The sequence below is a fragment of the Lissotriton vulgaris genome, unplaced genomic scaffold (assembly GCF_964263255.1).
Source record: "Lissotriton vulgaris unplaced genomic scaffold, aLisVul1.2 SCAFFOLD_1049, whole genome shotgun sequence".
NCBI lineage: Eukaryota > Metazoa > Chordata > Amphibia > Caudata > Salamandridae > Lissotriton > Lissotriton vulgaris.
Window position 1 is genome coordinate 585,993 of NW_028250089.1, and position 13,051 is coordinate 599,043.

At 43.5% G+C, this 13,051-nt stretch overlaps 1 protein-coding gene across 1 annotated transcript in view; it reads left to right on the forward strand.

Moving 5' to 3' along the window:
- The window catches only part of UBA2 (ubiquitin like modifier activating enzyme 2), a 190,649-nt gene that overhangs the window by 9,767 nt on the left and 167,831 nt on the right, over positions 1-13,051 (forward strand). Inside the window, exons 2-3 of the mRNA XM_086950487.1 lie at positions 10,785-10,868; positions 11,654-11,724. Of these exons, the coding sequence (XP_086806613.1) occupies positions 10,785-10,868; positions 11,654-11,724 (155 nt within the window). The remainder of the gene's footprint in view (positions 1-10,784; positions 10,869-11,653; positions 11,725-13,051) is intronic.

Here is a 13,051-nt window from a genome sequence, read left to right on the forward strand (position 1 = left end):
CACACACTATTTGTTGGTAAGAATCGTGCTTCACGCCCCGTGGGGCGTGGGTTTATATGGTGCATATGCTTAGTATTGGTAGGATTCTTGAGCTCACCTACGACTGGGTGAAAGGATGTGTGAAGCACACTGTATTTTGGTAAAGAACTATGCCTCACACATTATGCGGATGCCTGCATAGAGCACATATCACATGTTAGTATCAAGCATAGCTCGCTCGCTCTGTTTGGGTTGCTGATTCACATACCTTGAGGCCTCATGGTTCGCTACTATCAAAGGATGGATGGTTCAGACACTGCCTGGTGGAAGGCCGCGCGGCGCACACTGTCTGCGACATGCCTCAACACCTGGCGAAAGCCTGCTTTCTGCTGGTGATTTGAGCCTGAATCCTATTCGGTGGACTGATCAAGTCTGGTAGAGACGCCGAGCTCCCCCCTCTCTGTTGGGGCTTTGGCGCCGAGTGCTGGGGGCGTGTTGATGCACACTCGGTGGTGCAAGACCAGGTGAGGGCTCCACACATCTTGTGGGCATGTTTTGGGGCATTCAAACAATACAAGCGTTCCACGCGGCGAAGGTAGAGTTTTCACGCGTCGTAGATAAGTGCACTTGTTTCAAACGCAAAGCGGCCTTTGCACGATTCCTGCATCTGTGTTTATATCGTAGTAACGTATTATATATAGAAGATTGTTGAATTAAAAAGGCGATTTATGGAATCCATCAACCATACAGGTTAGGGTTGAGGAATTGAACCAAGAGCGTTCTGAAGGGAGAGGTTGGAGCACTCAAAAGGCCAAGTATAGAAAGAATCCATATGCAATTAGTAGGGTGACCAGGCACCAGAATACTATGTTTATATACACTCGGGTACTACCCGCAGAAGAATATAGGGTTTGGAATGGCTCTGTGTAGACCGTGTCGGGCATCAGAGGAAGCTGCAAGGATCAAAAGGTCACATTTGTATTTTATCTGCGTGATGTTCAAGAGGCAGCAGTGGTCGATCACACGCTGTACAGACTTCATACCATGAGAGACGCAGGACCCAGTAATCCGAAGGTCGTGTTCTGATGCTAGCTGAGGAAAAATGCAGGATTCAAAATGCTAGGTATAGAATCCATAATCTATATAATGAGGCGCAGGACTCAGAAGACGGTGTTTATATAGGGTGCACATTCTACCTGCGGAAGGCCACGGGATTCTGAGGACGATATATAGAATCAATAAGGTGTCAGAGCGGTGGCGCAGGAATAAAAAGACTGTTTATGTAGAACCCACGTGCTATCTAAGCAACACTGTAGGATTCAGAAGGTGATGTACAGAATCCATAGGGTGTTAAAGCGAAGGTACAGGAATAAAACGCCTTTGTTGATGTAGTACCCACCTACTATCCAAGGAAGACCTATAAAGAATCAATAAGGGAACGGAAGGCGAAGAAATGTGATAGCAGAGTCCACGGGCTGTCTGGGGAGGACTGCTTGATTTTAAAACTATGGACAGTCCATAAGATCACACAGAGAGGGCGGGAATAAAAAGGCTGCGCTTACACTCGGTCCACTGTCTCCCTGCACACGAGTGCAGCTGGACTCAGAGGGAGATGTACAGAATCCATAAGGAATCAGACCGAAGACGGAAGAATAAGAAAGCTGCGTTTTTGTGCGGTCCCCGAGCCCTCGGCGAAAACGGGATGAATGAAGGAAGGGACAGAGAGGAGGAAAGGTGGGAGGGAACACGGCCTGGGGGAAGCTGGCTGGGGAGGGGTAGGAGAAATCCAAGTAAGGCTGTGTGCGGGGAGAGAGAGGGGAGGTGAATGAAAGAAGGGACAGAGAGGAGGAAAGGTGGGAGGGAACACGGCCTGGGGGAAGCTGTCTGGGGAGGGGGAGGAGAAATCCAAGTAAGGCTGTTTGCGGGGAGAGAGAGGGGAGGTGCTGGAGCTGGGGAACAGATGGCCGTGAAAGTTTATGGCCCAAAAGCGCGTGCCTGTGGCCACGTGAACTCTAAGAAAACCGCACCAAAAAACCCTTGGTTTGACGAGTATTTTGAGCACTTGAATTCTCTCCATTTTCCATTCCTTCAGAATGGAAAAGGCGAGACCTAAAAAATGACCCAACCGACCTGTACGCATACCCAACAAACTATCTAGAATTATCACACTCCCAACCAAATCTTGTATATAGTCTGGCAAAACAAGTATAGGCTTGGGTGCTTATGTTCAAAATGTAATGTCTTAAGAGAACTTCCAGGCAAAATCCTGCAATGTAATATTGCATATTACCATAAATTCTAAGAATGTGTAATAACCATAAATCTATGGATTGAATAAACATCACTAATTACGGCAATAGTTAATAGCAAAAACAACGATAATATGGTCTACAATTTCTTAAATCGGGCGTAATAAGTTAAAAGCCTATTTTAAAGGTCACATGTCATACTATGGGCAAGTATATTTACGAAAACGAGGCACCTAAACAACCATTTAAATAAAGGTTCCTGTGTACCTACAAAAATCAGCGAACCATAAATGAAACAACATCCCAAGCTCAAATTAATAATACCACGAGGAGGCAACTTTTATTGAGTTACTATTACCTTGATATGGCTCCGATACAAAGGAGAGTGCTCCTCAGACAACGTGGTGTCTGGCAAAGGCGCCTTCTTAGAGTCTCTTTAAATATCCATATTTTGAAAGTAAAAGCAAAGGAAGGACTGATCACGGAGTACAACAGTGTGAACTAAAGAGTAAAAGGACAGACTACACGCACCATAGGACGCTGTGAGCGCCATCTGAGTATGTAGGTTCTAACAATTCTAAGACTATCTTTAATGTTCATAAAAATAGAAATTGAGGGAAGGGAAGGACTGATCATAATATATCAATGAGAAACAAGAATGCATACATCTAAGTGACGTCGTGAGTGCCATTTTGGGGGACTCCGAATTGAGTCAGATTACATCAAAAGTCAACCAGCAGGCTATGATAAATATGTGTCCAATAGTAGAACCAAAAGTTCAGTTACAGGTCACCAAGAGTCTCCCAAACAGTAGAGTGGGCTCATAAGTCATAGTCTTTCATAGTAGCAGCCCAGATAGGTACCAAAAGTAAAGTCTCCAAGTTGAGATACACGTACAGGCAGGTAGGAGAACACAGAATACAATATCACTCAATACGGTGGACCAAACTAGTTATGCAATGAAGAGTTCACTAATACATCAATATCCTAAGTTACGGTGATCCAAAATCAAATCAGAGAACGAATCATAATATCAGTACATCATAGGTAAGGTCAAACAATAACAGTGTGAAAATAGAACAGTTGAACAAATTTAAGCAGGCAAAGAAACCGTAATAGTAAAGGAGTGCAAAGTAATCTCATACTTCCAAGTACCTAAAAAGTACTGGAATTCATTATCGATGTTAAAACCCATTTCTCTAGCCCGTAATCTTAGGATTCATCATGCTTCACTTTGTCTGAGTTTACACTCTCGTTTGCCACCCCTAGCATCCAATTTCACAGATTCAATACCATGGCATTTAAAGGTCAACTGTTTGCCTTGTGCCCCACAGTCTAGGGATTGAACAACGATGGGATATCTGGTATCCAAATTTTTCAGAGCCCTGAAGTGTTCCGAGATACGATCTTTAAGACATCTGATTACTGCCTATATAGACCTTTTCACATTTACAAATGATGGCATAAATCACAAATGTGTGTGTCTCTGTGATACTTCCTTGAGCCATTATATTCAAAGTCATAAATATCATGAATTGATGATCTGCTCATTCTGCAGTTTTCACATCTGTATGAACCTTCTTTACGTTTGTGTAACCATGTCTGCCCAAATTCCAGCATCTTGGGGTGCCTTAGGCTAAGAATATTACGTATAGTTTTGCCTTTGCGGTAGGTAACACTTGGATGGCTCAGTGTATGCAGTTACAATATGACATCTGATGTAAGAAGATAACAAAGACGTTTAAGTATGCCATATATTTTGTATGACCATGGGAAGTAAATTGTAATTAATGTGACCAGGGGGGTATAATTCTGCCCTCAGCTCTTGTCTTAGTCTTCAGTGTTTCACTCCAGGCCAGGTGGAAAGCTCTTTCTAGCTTTAAGATTAGTACCTTTTTCATAGCCCTTTTTCAGGAACCTCTGTTCTATATCAGCCGCACAGTTAACTAATTCAGCATTGTCGCAACAATTTCTAAAACCAAATTAGAAGAATACGGTGACATTTAATAAACAAATGGCAAAAATCTATCAAGGGGAACCAGAGTTGTGAAGTTTTAAATAGAAATGGCTTCAAAAAGATCAAAGCGCCAGTGATGGTCTATGGAATGGGTAGACCAGGATCTAGGTGTGATTTGAGGTAACCCTCGGTGGACTAGTCCCAGTGATACAGGATGTAGGTGTGATTTGAGGTCACCCTCGGTGGACTAGTCCCAGTGATACTCTGAAAGTCCAAAAGTTTCTAAACCCTAAGACCTACACAGACATTTCTTCTAAGTCTCAATCAACTACACTAGTACACTTCGAAAGCCCCCAGAACCTCCTGGGACTTAAAAACTTTGATTATCAGGCAGAGGCCTACAAGAACCTCCAGCCCAACTCTAGTTGCCACTGGTCAGCTGGGCACTTTCAGAAAAAGACCTCTTTGTGTGCTTGTGGTGACAGAGAAGGCCAGCCAACTGGCCCCTGGAGTCAACTTCTTTGTCATGGGTTCAAGGAAAACAAGTTCAGTTCTTCAGGGCTCCGCTCAGGCCACATACAAAGGGTTCAGTAGTCTTGGGTTCTTCCACATGTTCAGAAAGCGTTGTGAGGATTAGGCTTTCTTATTGCAAATTGGTCCAGAATGCCATGTGCTTGGGGATTTTCAAGATGATGAAAATCTTCGGGCACACTAAGCTTGTGTTAGCAAAAAGGTACTGGGCTGTTACTAATAGTGGTGAGTGTAAGGGTCACACTGGTGTTTGGATGTAGTAGGGTCTCAGAGGAGTCCTACAGTTGGGCATCCATTTTGTAGGATTTAATGTCCTCACACACCCTTGCAGGTGTCATGCTTCATCATAGGTAATGCTCCTTGTTGGGTCGGCGGTGCAATACCCAACGGGCGGCACCTCAAAGAGGGGCTCTTTGGCGGAGATCTTCTATCCAACAGCCATTTGGGTGAAGTGCGGGTGTGGGGCCAGGGTGGTGTAGACGTTAAAGTGAGTTAAAATGAGGCTAGGAGTACCAGGATCAAGTTTATTCTGGGGGTCCCTGCTTCAATTAAAAGAAAAGACTAGCCTGTACTCGATGGAATGTTATGTTCCCTTATTTGAGTCTCGACTAGTATGTGCATAAATTGGTCGACATGTTTCTAGCAAACGTGCAATGACTAGCGATTCATCAGGACCTATGTCAGAAATTAATCAATATAGGGAAACTGTCTACAATAAATGTTCTCCTATGTTTCAGGTATACATTACTGACTGTAAAGTGAAAACAATGGTGTACCTGTGTTGCGCTGTATGTGCCTAAATTGGGAGACAAAGGAAGCAAATCACAACAGGTTTCAAAACACAAACAATCGTGGGTGACCTTGTACACTCAGTGTGACATGCTATTGAAGGTGCCACTAGCATGCGAGTTACAAACCATAATAATGAGTATGATCCTCAGTGAGCACGGTGGTGAGCATGCCCCTGTGGGAAAATACAGGTAAAATGCATAAACCGCAGCACTCTCGTGGAGTATGGGGACACCTCACTCAACTATCTGGTCAGGAGTGAGCACAACAACAGTACCCGGCGGGTAGTACATCGGGTTGAGGACCTCTGTAGTATAAGGCTGGATATAACAAAAAAAAAAGGGACAGTAGAATTGTAGAACTATGGGCCTACTATACCACCCAATGATCATGCAATTCTGCTGGGGATGTTGGCTGGGGAAGAGTTGCGAAGCAATTGGGCTAACGTCCCTTCTCCGGCGGGATGACGCATCCAGGAAGGAACAGTGATGTCCTGGACGGTTGGATCTAATCCTAAGCGGACATGCCCCATGGGGGGTGCCTGGTATATGTAGGTCTAGGTATGGCCTCCGTTATGTAACATCAGTGCAGCAAATTTACATCGGGCCCATGTGTCTCAGGCTGGGACCCGGTTGTGTAAGTCTAGGTATGTCCTCCGTGATGTAACATTAGTGCAGCGATGTATACCGGACCCATGTGTCTCAGGCTGGGATCCGGTTGTGTGTTGACAACAAGGAGTACATGCACCGAGCTAGATTCAAGAGTACTGACTCGTATGGGTCAATTAATGTGGTGACCCCGCTATGTGTCCAGCAGCCGGGGAACCACTGCAAACTGAGTAAATGAGGTCACTTGCGCTCTGAGTATAGTCTAAGGTAATGGTTAAATGAGTTAGCAGTATTAGTATTTAAATCTTTCCTGACTTTTTGGACCATGTCACTGTAGGGACATGGTAATATAATTTGTTTTACTCCTCCCACTTTTAAAGCCTGTGCACCCTTTCTTGTGGTGTACAAGACCTACATGGGTATGACACACTAATGTTTAAAAAGGAGGCCTTTTTCTGTCAAAATTAGTTATTTTGACCGATTGCACTGCAGATTTTACACCGCAACATGTGGCTACACAAGACGGGCCTGTAGCTCTGTTTGGACTGCTAATGGAAAATAATGGCATGACTTAAGAGCTGCAGTCAACAACTGACGTGGGCGCCTTTTATACACTGTATACTAGGGACATGCTGCAGTTACATTTGTCAATCAGGAATAAGTCAATTTAAACATGAAGCACGTGAGCTTTACTCTTGGCTTGCAGATGTAAAATGCACAAGGTTCTAAAGCCAACAAAAATAATTTCCAGAAAACAGCGAAAAATCTGAGGTGACCATATACAAAAGATTGATCTCTTACAAAAACGATTAAACTATGTTTACTCGTTTATTTGGCAACTTCAAGTTGTCCCTCTGTTTGAAGGCATAGCATAATAGACCGTGACATCATTATGGATGCATCATTTCAGTAATTTAACTGGGGTTTCACAAAGTTACTTCCTAAAGGAAGTGTAACTCTGCGGATGGGCACTTTCGTTTTTATTAGATGACTGATTCCTGCATGAGGCTGGACTACCTGTAATTTTGTAGACCCATTGGCCATTGCTACATACTTTCAGCCGGTAACTGGCAGAATGTGTAGAGTGGCATTTGTAATGGAAGCATCATGATTGATTTGTTAGTTTTCCTTCAACATTCGAAAAGTAACTTTTACGGTCGTTGAAGCTACAATTGTGTTTAACAAGTCTAACTTCACAAGGCAAATTAGTTTTATTGGGCATTACAATTTCATCATGTACAGAAATCTTCTGATGCATTAATTTCTATACTTCACATAATAAATGGAGATGGGGGGGGGGGTTTACAATGAACACAAGAACCCTGAATGACTAAAAACAAGACAACTTTTGGCCATCTGTCTGAAGCATGATTGTTTAGTTTATCCAAGAGCATAACCGGGCCTTATAGTACTTCATAGCTGTCTTAACTCTGTATCCAATGCCAATGCCTATACCTACCTGACTCAGTGCCATCATTTTAAAATGCAGGTTTTCTGTTTGGGCTCCAGCGCTAAGATTGTCAATGCTGGTCAAACAGATCTTGCCCATATGCCTTCCCTGCATGGTGGTATTCCTGAAGTGGTAGCTGGTGATTGGTCATCTATTGCCATTGAAATCATCCAGTCACTAGGCCAACTACCCAGTCAAGCTGTTCAGAAACATCAGATGTGCACAATAAATGCTAGACACCTCATCAAGGCCCTGGTCCTCTCAACTTGACTATTGCAATTGCCTCTACTTATGCTTTTCTAGCACACGCCTCATCAAACTAAATGCTGTCTGCAGTGAAACCAAACAGTTGGTCTTCAATCAAACCACAGCAGAGTCCTGGCTGCCTGCTGTGTCCTCTACTTGGTGCTCTACTGAGCAATCCGCAAGTCTCACATGACTCACTCAGAAGACCATAATGCACAATATGATCTTTATGGAACCCCTGATATAGAACACCAATCCGCTTTCCATTGAGCAGTTCTCTTGGAAGGTTACATTAGGTTTAGAACTCTATTGCAATTCAGTGTATTTAGCGTGACTGCATGTCTGTGCTATGTACTTGATAAGGTGGCTATATTTATCTTTCGTCTCAAATGGGAGCTGGACTTCCCAGGTGCTCTGCGGTGTTGATGGACTGTGTCAGTAGCCAGAGATGGTAATTACATACGGTTGAAATAAAAAAAAATGTCTTGTAGGTGTTGAATGAGCATTTCTTCCAGGCTGCCCTCAGAGTAGCTCTCCTTTGAGAGAGGATGCCACCTAATTGGAATTGTGTTTTGCACACAGCTAGTATTGTCACCGGGTATCCCCCTTTTGACTTTATGAGCTGGAAAGTTTCAAATGCGAGTATTCTGCTGATCTAGACAGGACTGCTGAGACAAGTTGATTGTAAGCAGATGTGGTAAAGAGAAAGGTAAAGTGTGTACAAGGACACAGTTGACAGAAAGATATCAAGTTACTTGTGATCCGAGAATACAGCAGTGGGCAGAAAATAAGTACAGCAGTTGGTGACGAGGATGGGATAGCCAGACACCCGTGTTTTCCGATACAGCAGAGAAAATTTGTGTTGCGGCCCCCACAAGTGCCGTAGGTCCCCTTCAGCTTTCGTTGTGTTTTTGTGGCTGTGCTGTAGTGACATCAAGCCATCATCACTTAAGGGTGATTTGTATTTGGACTATTAGAGTTTTTTAAAGGTGTGCACTACCGGGCCTGCGTTGGGGCATTTCTTTGTGAGTGAGTGCTCCAGGTGCGCTAGCACGAGCCAGTGCGCATGTATACCGAGGAGCCTCATGGAGCACCAGCGCTGTGAGTTTGCGCACGCTACTGGCATGCCACCAGCAACACATCAGAGGCGTTTACAGCGAGGATGTTATCTTACTGCAGTGTGCAGCCTCCTCAAGTCATGGCCGTCCTCTGTTGCTCGTTTAGTGGAACCACCTACAGTCATACAGAATACGGGACAATAGAGTTTCAAGACTGGGAAAAATTCATATGGGCTGCCATGTAGCGGTGCTTCTTTTCTGCACCTGTCTTGTATTGGGGCACAAAGACTAAACATTTTTATTTGTCTTTCTTTTGTGCATGTGAATACTTAGACTGTCAAAACATTGTCCTCTACACTGTTAAGTCCATCATGAGCCAGTCTGTGGCTGTGCCATAATCGTTTTTCAATTCAGCAAGGTGACCCACCTATTGAATGGGAAGATTGGGTGGAAACATTTGAGAATGATTTGATGGCACTAGGAGGAACACATTTTTCGCCCCACAGGAAGAGAGCATTATTGACTGGGTGTCTGGGCACAGCATGTAAACATATCTTTAATTACTTACCACAAGTGTATGAGGAAAATGGTGACGTGATGGAGGATGTTTATAAAGAAGCGAATTTACGCTTTCATAAGTGTTTTGCCAAAACACTGAACATTGTCCTGCAACGCCACAAATTCTACACTCCGCCGCAGAAGTTCAATGAATCTGTGGATTAATTTGTTGCCCGGCTGAGAGAGTTGACCATAAAGTGCAAGTATCTGCCCATGCCCAAGGAGCTTATTAGGGACCAACTTATTGTTCAGGATAGCAATAGGAAAATGGAAGAGAATCTTTGAACTGCCAGTAATCCAACATTAAAGAACACTATCAAGATAGCTAAAGTGGTGAAGGAAGCGACAAATGCATTGAAGGAGATGCAAAGATTGGATGGTAAAAGCACCCATGAGGTAATCGATGGATAGTTATTCTGAGTTTGTGGCCCTAGTTAGGGAGAAACTAGGAGTTTCGGGTGTAATGTTTAACAGTAGTCGAAATAAAAGGCCCACTGGGTCTGCAGACTTTCTCTCTGCGCAGAGTAAAACCGCAACACGGTTTTGCTACAGATATGGCAGCAGTTTTCATCTGCTGCAGTTGGAGGGGAGGGCGGGGGATTGTCATAGAAGATCCAGCTGCAGAGAAGGTCTGTGATGTGGTGGTTAGTCAAATGGTGTTAAGAAGGTGTCGTAGACCTCCTGGTTGGCTAGGAGATTTTGTGAGTGGGTAGTTTGGGGTCTAGTGTTTTGGGGGGGTGGGTCGTGTTGTTCCCAGTGTTTCATTTTATGGTTCGCGTGCTACCCCCGTGTTTGCAGTTGTTCCTCGTGTCTGATAGTTGCCTATTATGTGTGTTATGTTTTACAGTAATTGAAAGGAAGGGATTGTGTTATACACTGTAAGTTACGTTAAGCACTGTTCTCATCCTCGCGATGTCTGGGGGGGGGGGGGGGGGGGTGGAATGGAGAATGTAAAGGAAGGGCTTTGTGACATGTGGGTGCTGCACGGCTGTTGGTTGGGATTACGCATGAGTCGTCAGTGTCTGGCTTAATGTACACCGGTTTTCTTCCTGCCAATAAACCTGAAGCCGAGTCTTCACTGAATTCTTTGGTGATCAATGAGAGAAGTACAACTATGTCCCAGGAGTATCTTGACGAAGGTAGTGTTTTAGAGTGTTTTCACTGCAGGGTTGGCACCTCAACATACAATAATAGCAGTTCGTGTTTTTTGACGGGTGACTTTATCCCCATGCATGAGCTACACATACATCCTCTTCTACAAAACTGAAGCTGCTGTTTTATGTGGGAACAGAGCAGTGGGTAGGAAACTTTGATGAATTGTGCTATTTCGACTTGTTCTAATTCAACTTTGTCTCTTAGATTGATTTGGACACTATAGACGTCAGCAACCTCAACCGTCAGTTTTTATTTCAGAAGAAACATGTCGGCCGATCAAAAGCAGAGGTAATGAATAGTATACATCATTAATTATGAACCTCTTTGTTTCCTCATAATATTGTTGAATTTCTAGCGTTTATTGGGGATTCAAACACTTTCAAATGAACGGAAATCTTTTGCCGTTTACTTACTAAATGTTTTGTTGAAATACGATCTGTGAACGCCTGAATTGCCCAGGTAGATGCACAACAGGGCAGTTGTGTTATTAGTATATTCATTATTTTACATCAGAACTTAAAAATATCTCTAAAACTTGATTAAAATGAATCCAACACATTTCATGTCTTATTTTTAGCTGCTGAAGGTAGGGGGTGGAAAGGGGAACGAGAACCCGATATTGCTAAACAAAATCATTAAACTTTTTTTCCTCTGTGTTTTAGCGCAGAGGTTTTTTTGTGAACTAGAAAAAACACTTCCTGGCAAACAACCGCAAGGCCTATCCAGTGGCCCACGCGCTGCTTTAATGTTATTATTTTCATTGTTCATGTTAATTAGCCCATGTTTAGCGCTCAATCTAACATTCATTTTGCAGAGGGCTTTCGTAGAATTCGACGCAGATTTCCCAGTGCAGTACAAAATGCCCAGCTTTTAGAAAATGTATTTTTCTTCCAAATAATTTTTCCCTACAGGAATATTACCCCCCCCCCCCCCCCCACCCCACCCCAAAATAAAAAATAAATACAGAACTTTTGAATTCTTCCGTCGTGTTAGGACGAGTAACAATATAGGTGGCTCCTGTTTGTTGTGTTCCAACGTTTATAGATGAAAATTGTTTTTGTTTCTCTTTCCAGGTTGCCAAAGAAAGTGTGCTTAAGTTTTGCCCCGAAGCAGATATTGTTGCTTATCATGACAGCATCATGAAGTAAGTTTTTCATTTATGGACCTGATGTTCCACATGCATTTTCATAAGTACTCCTCACCCCCTGCCATGCCAAACAGTGTGACTTCAAGCTGTTCGTAAATGGCCTTGTTTGGTGGGTTTTTATTATTGTATATATATTGCCATTTATCGTTCAATGGCGTTCTGTGCAGTAGAAGAAGAGTTAGGTTATTAAGTATTTTGTGATTAGAAGTGCTGGAGTAGGTACAGTAGAGTTGTTATTTTTGGGAGTGTACGCGGTCATGCCCTTGGTATTATATCCCATTATTTAGGATGTATTGAAAATCGATACCTAACATTCAGAAGCTCTTGAAGCAGCTCACTCTACCGCCCATCTCAAGGGAGATTCCAAAACAAACCTCATTCTCTTCTCCCTTGGCCTTCAATCATAGGCAGAACCCCTTAAAACTGCCTAAACTCTTGTCACAGGATAATTCCCAGGCCTCAGCTATAATTGTACCTGTCAATACTGATCATCATAATATACCTGGCCTAGGAACCCCCCACACATTCGCAGGACGGCCGAACACTATTTCATAGGGACTAAGCCCTATTCGGGAGTGTACAGTCGCCCTAGTTGACAGTAATGCTAGAGGCAAAGCGTCAGGCCACGAAAGTCCAGTCGTAGCCTGGATCTTCGCTAATTTCAGTTTAAGGGTGCCATTGTACCCTTCAACCAATCCAGCTGACTGGGGATGATTGGCGCTATGGAATTTCTGATTAATTCCAAGGCCCTTACACACACTCCTCATCACACTTCCAACAAACTCACTTCCGTTATCTGACCACACGACTCTAGGCATTCCATACCGAGGAAAGTATTCCTTCAGTAGGATTTTCGCAGTAGACAAAGCAGTATTATCTTTGAGGGGATAGGCCTCGATCCATCGGGAGAATGCGCAAACCACAACCAAAACGTATTTCAGGTTATTGCATCGCTCCATATGGATAAAGTCCAATTGGATCACCTCAAAGGGATACGAAGGAGGAGCAAAACTGCCAGGGGGAGTTGGGGTTCCTTTGCCAGGATTGTACATTATACACACCATACAATTCTTCACCAAACGTTCAGCACACTTAGTAATTCCATCATTCTTCCACACATCAGCCAACAACTTGCAAATACCTTTCGCGCTAATATGTGCTAACCCATGTGCCATTTGCACAACGGCCAGTACATACGCATCAGGCAACATCCATCTTTTCTGATCTGACAAATCAATCCAGCAACCATTCACATCCAACCTTCCCGTACTTTCTTTCCACTTCATCTTTTCAGTGTCGGTGGCCTCATTCTGAATTGCTTTCA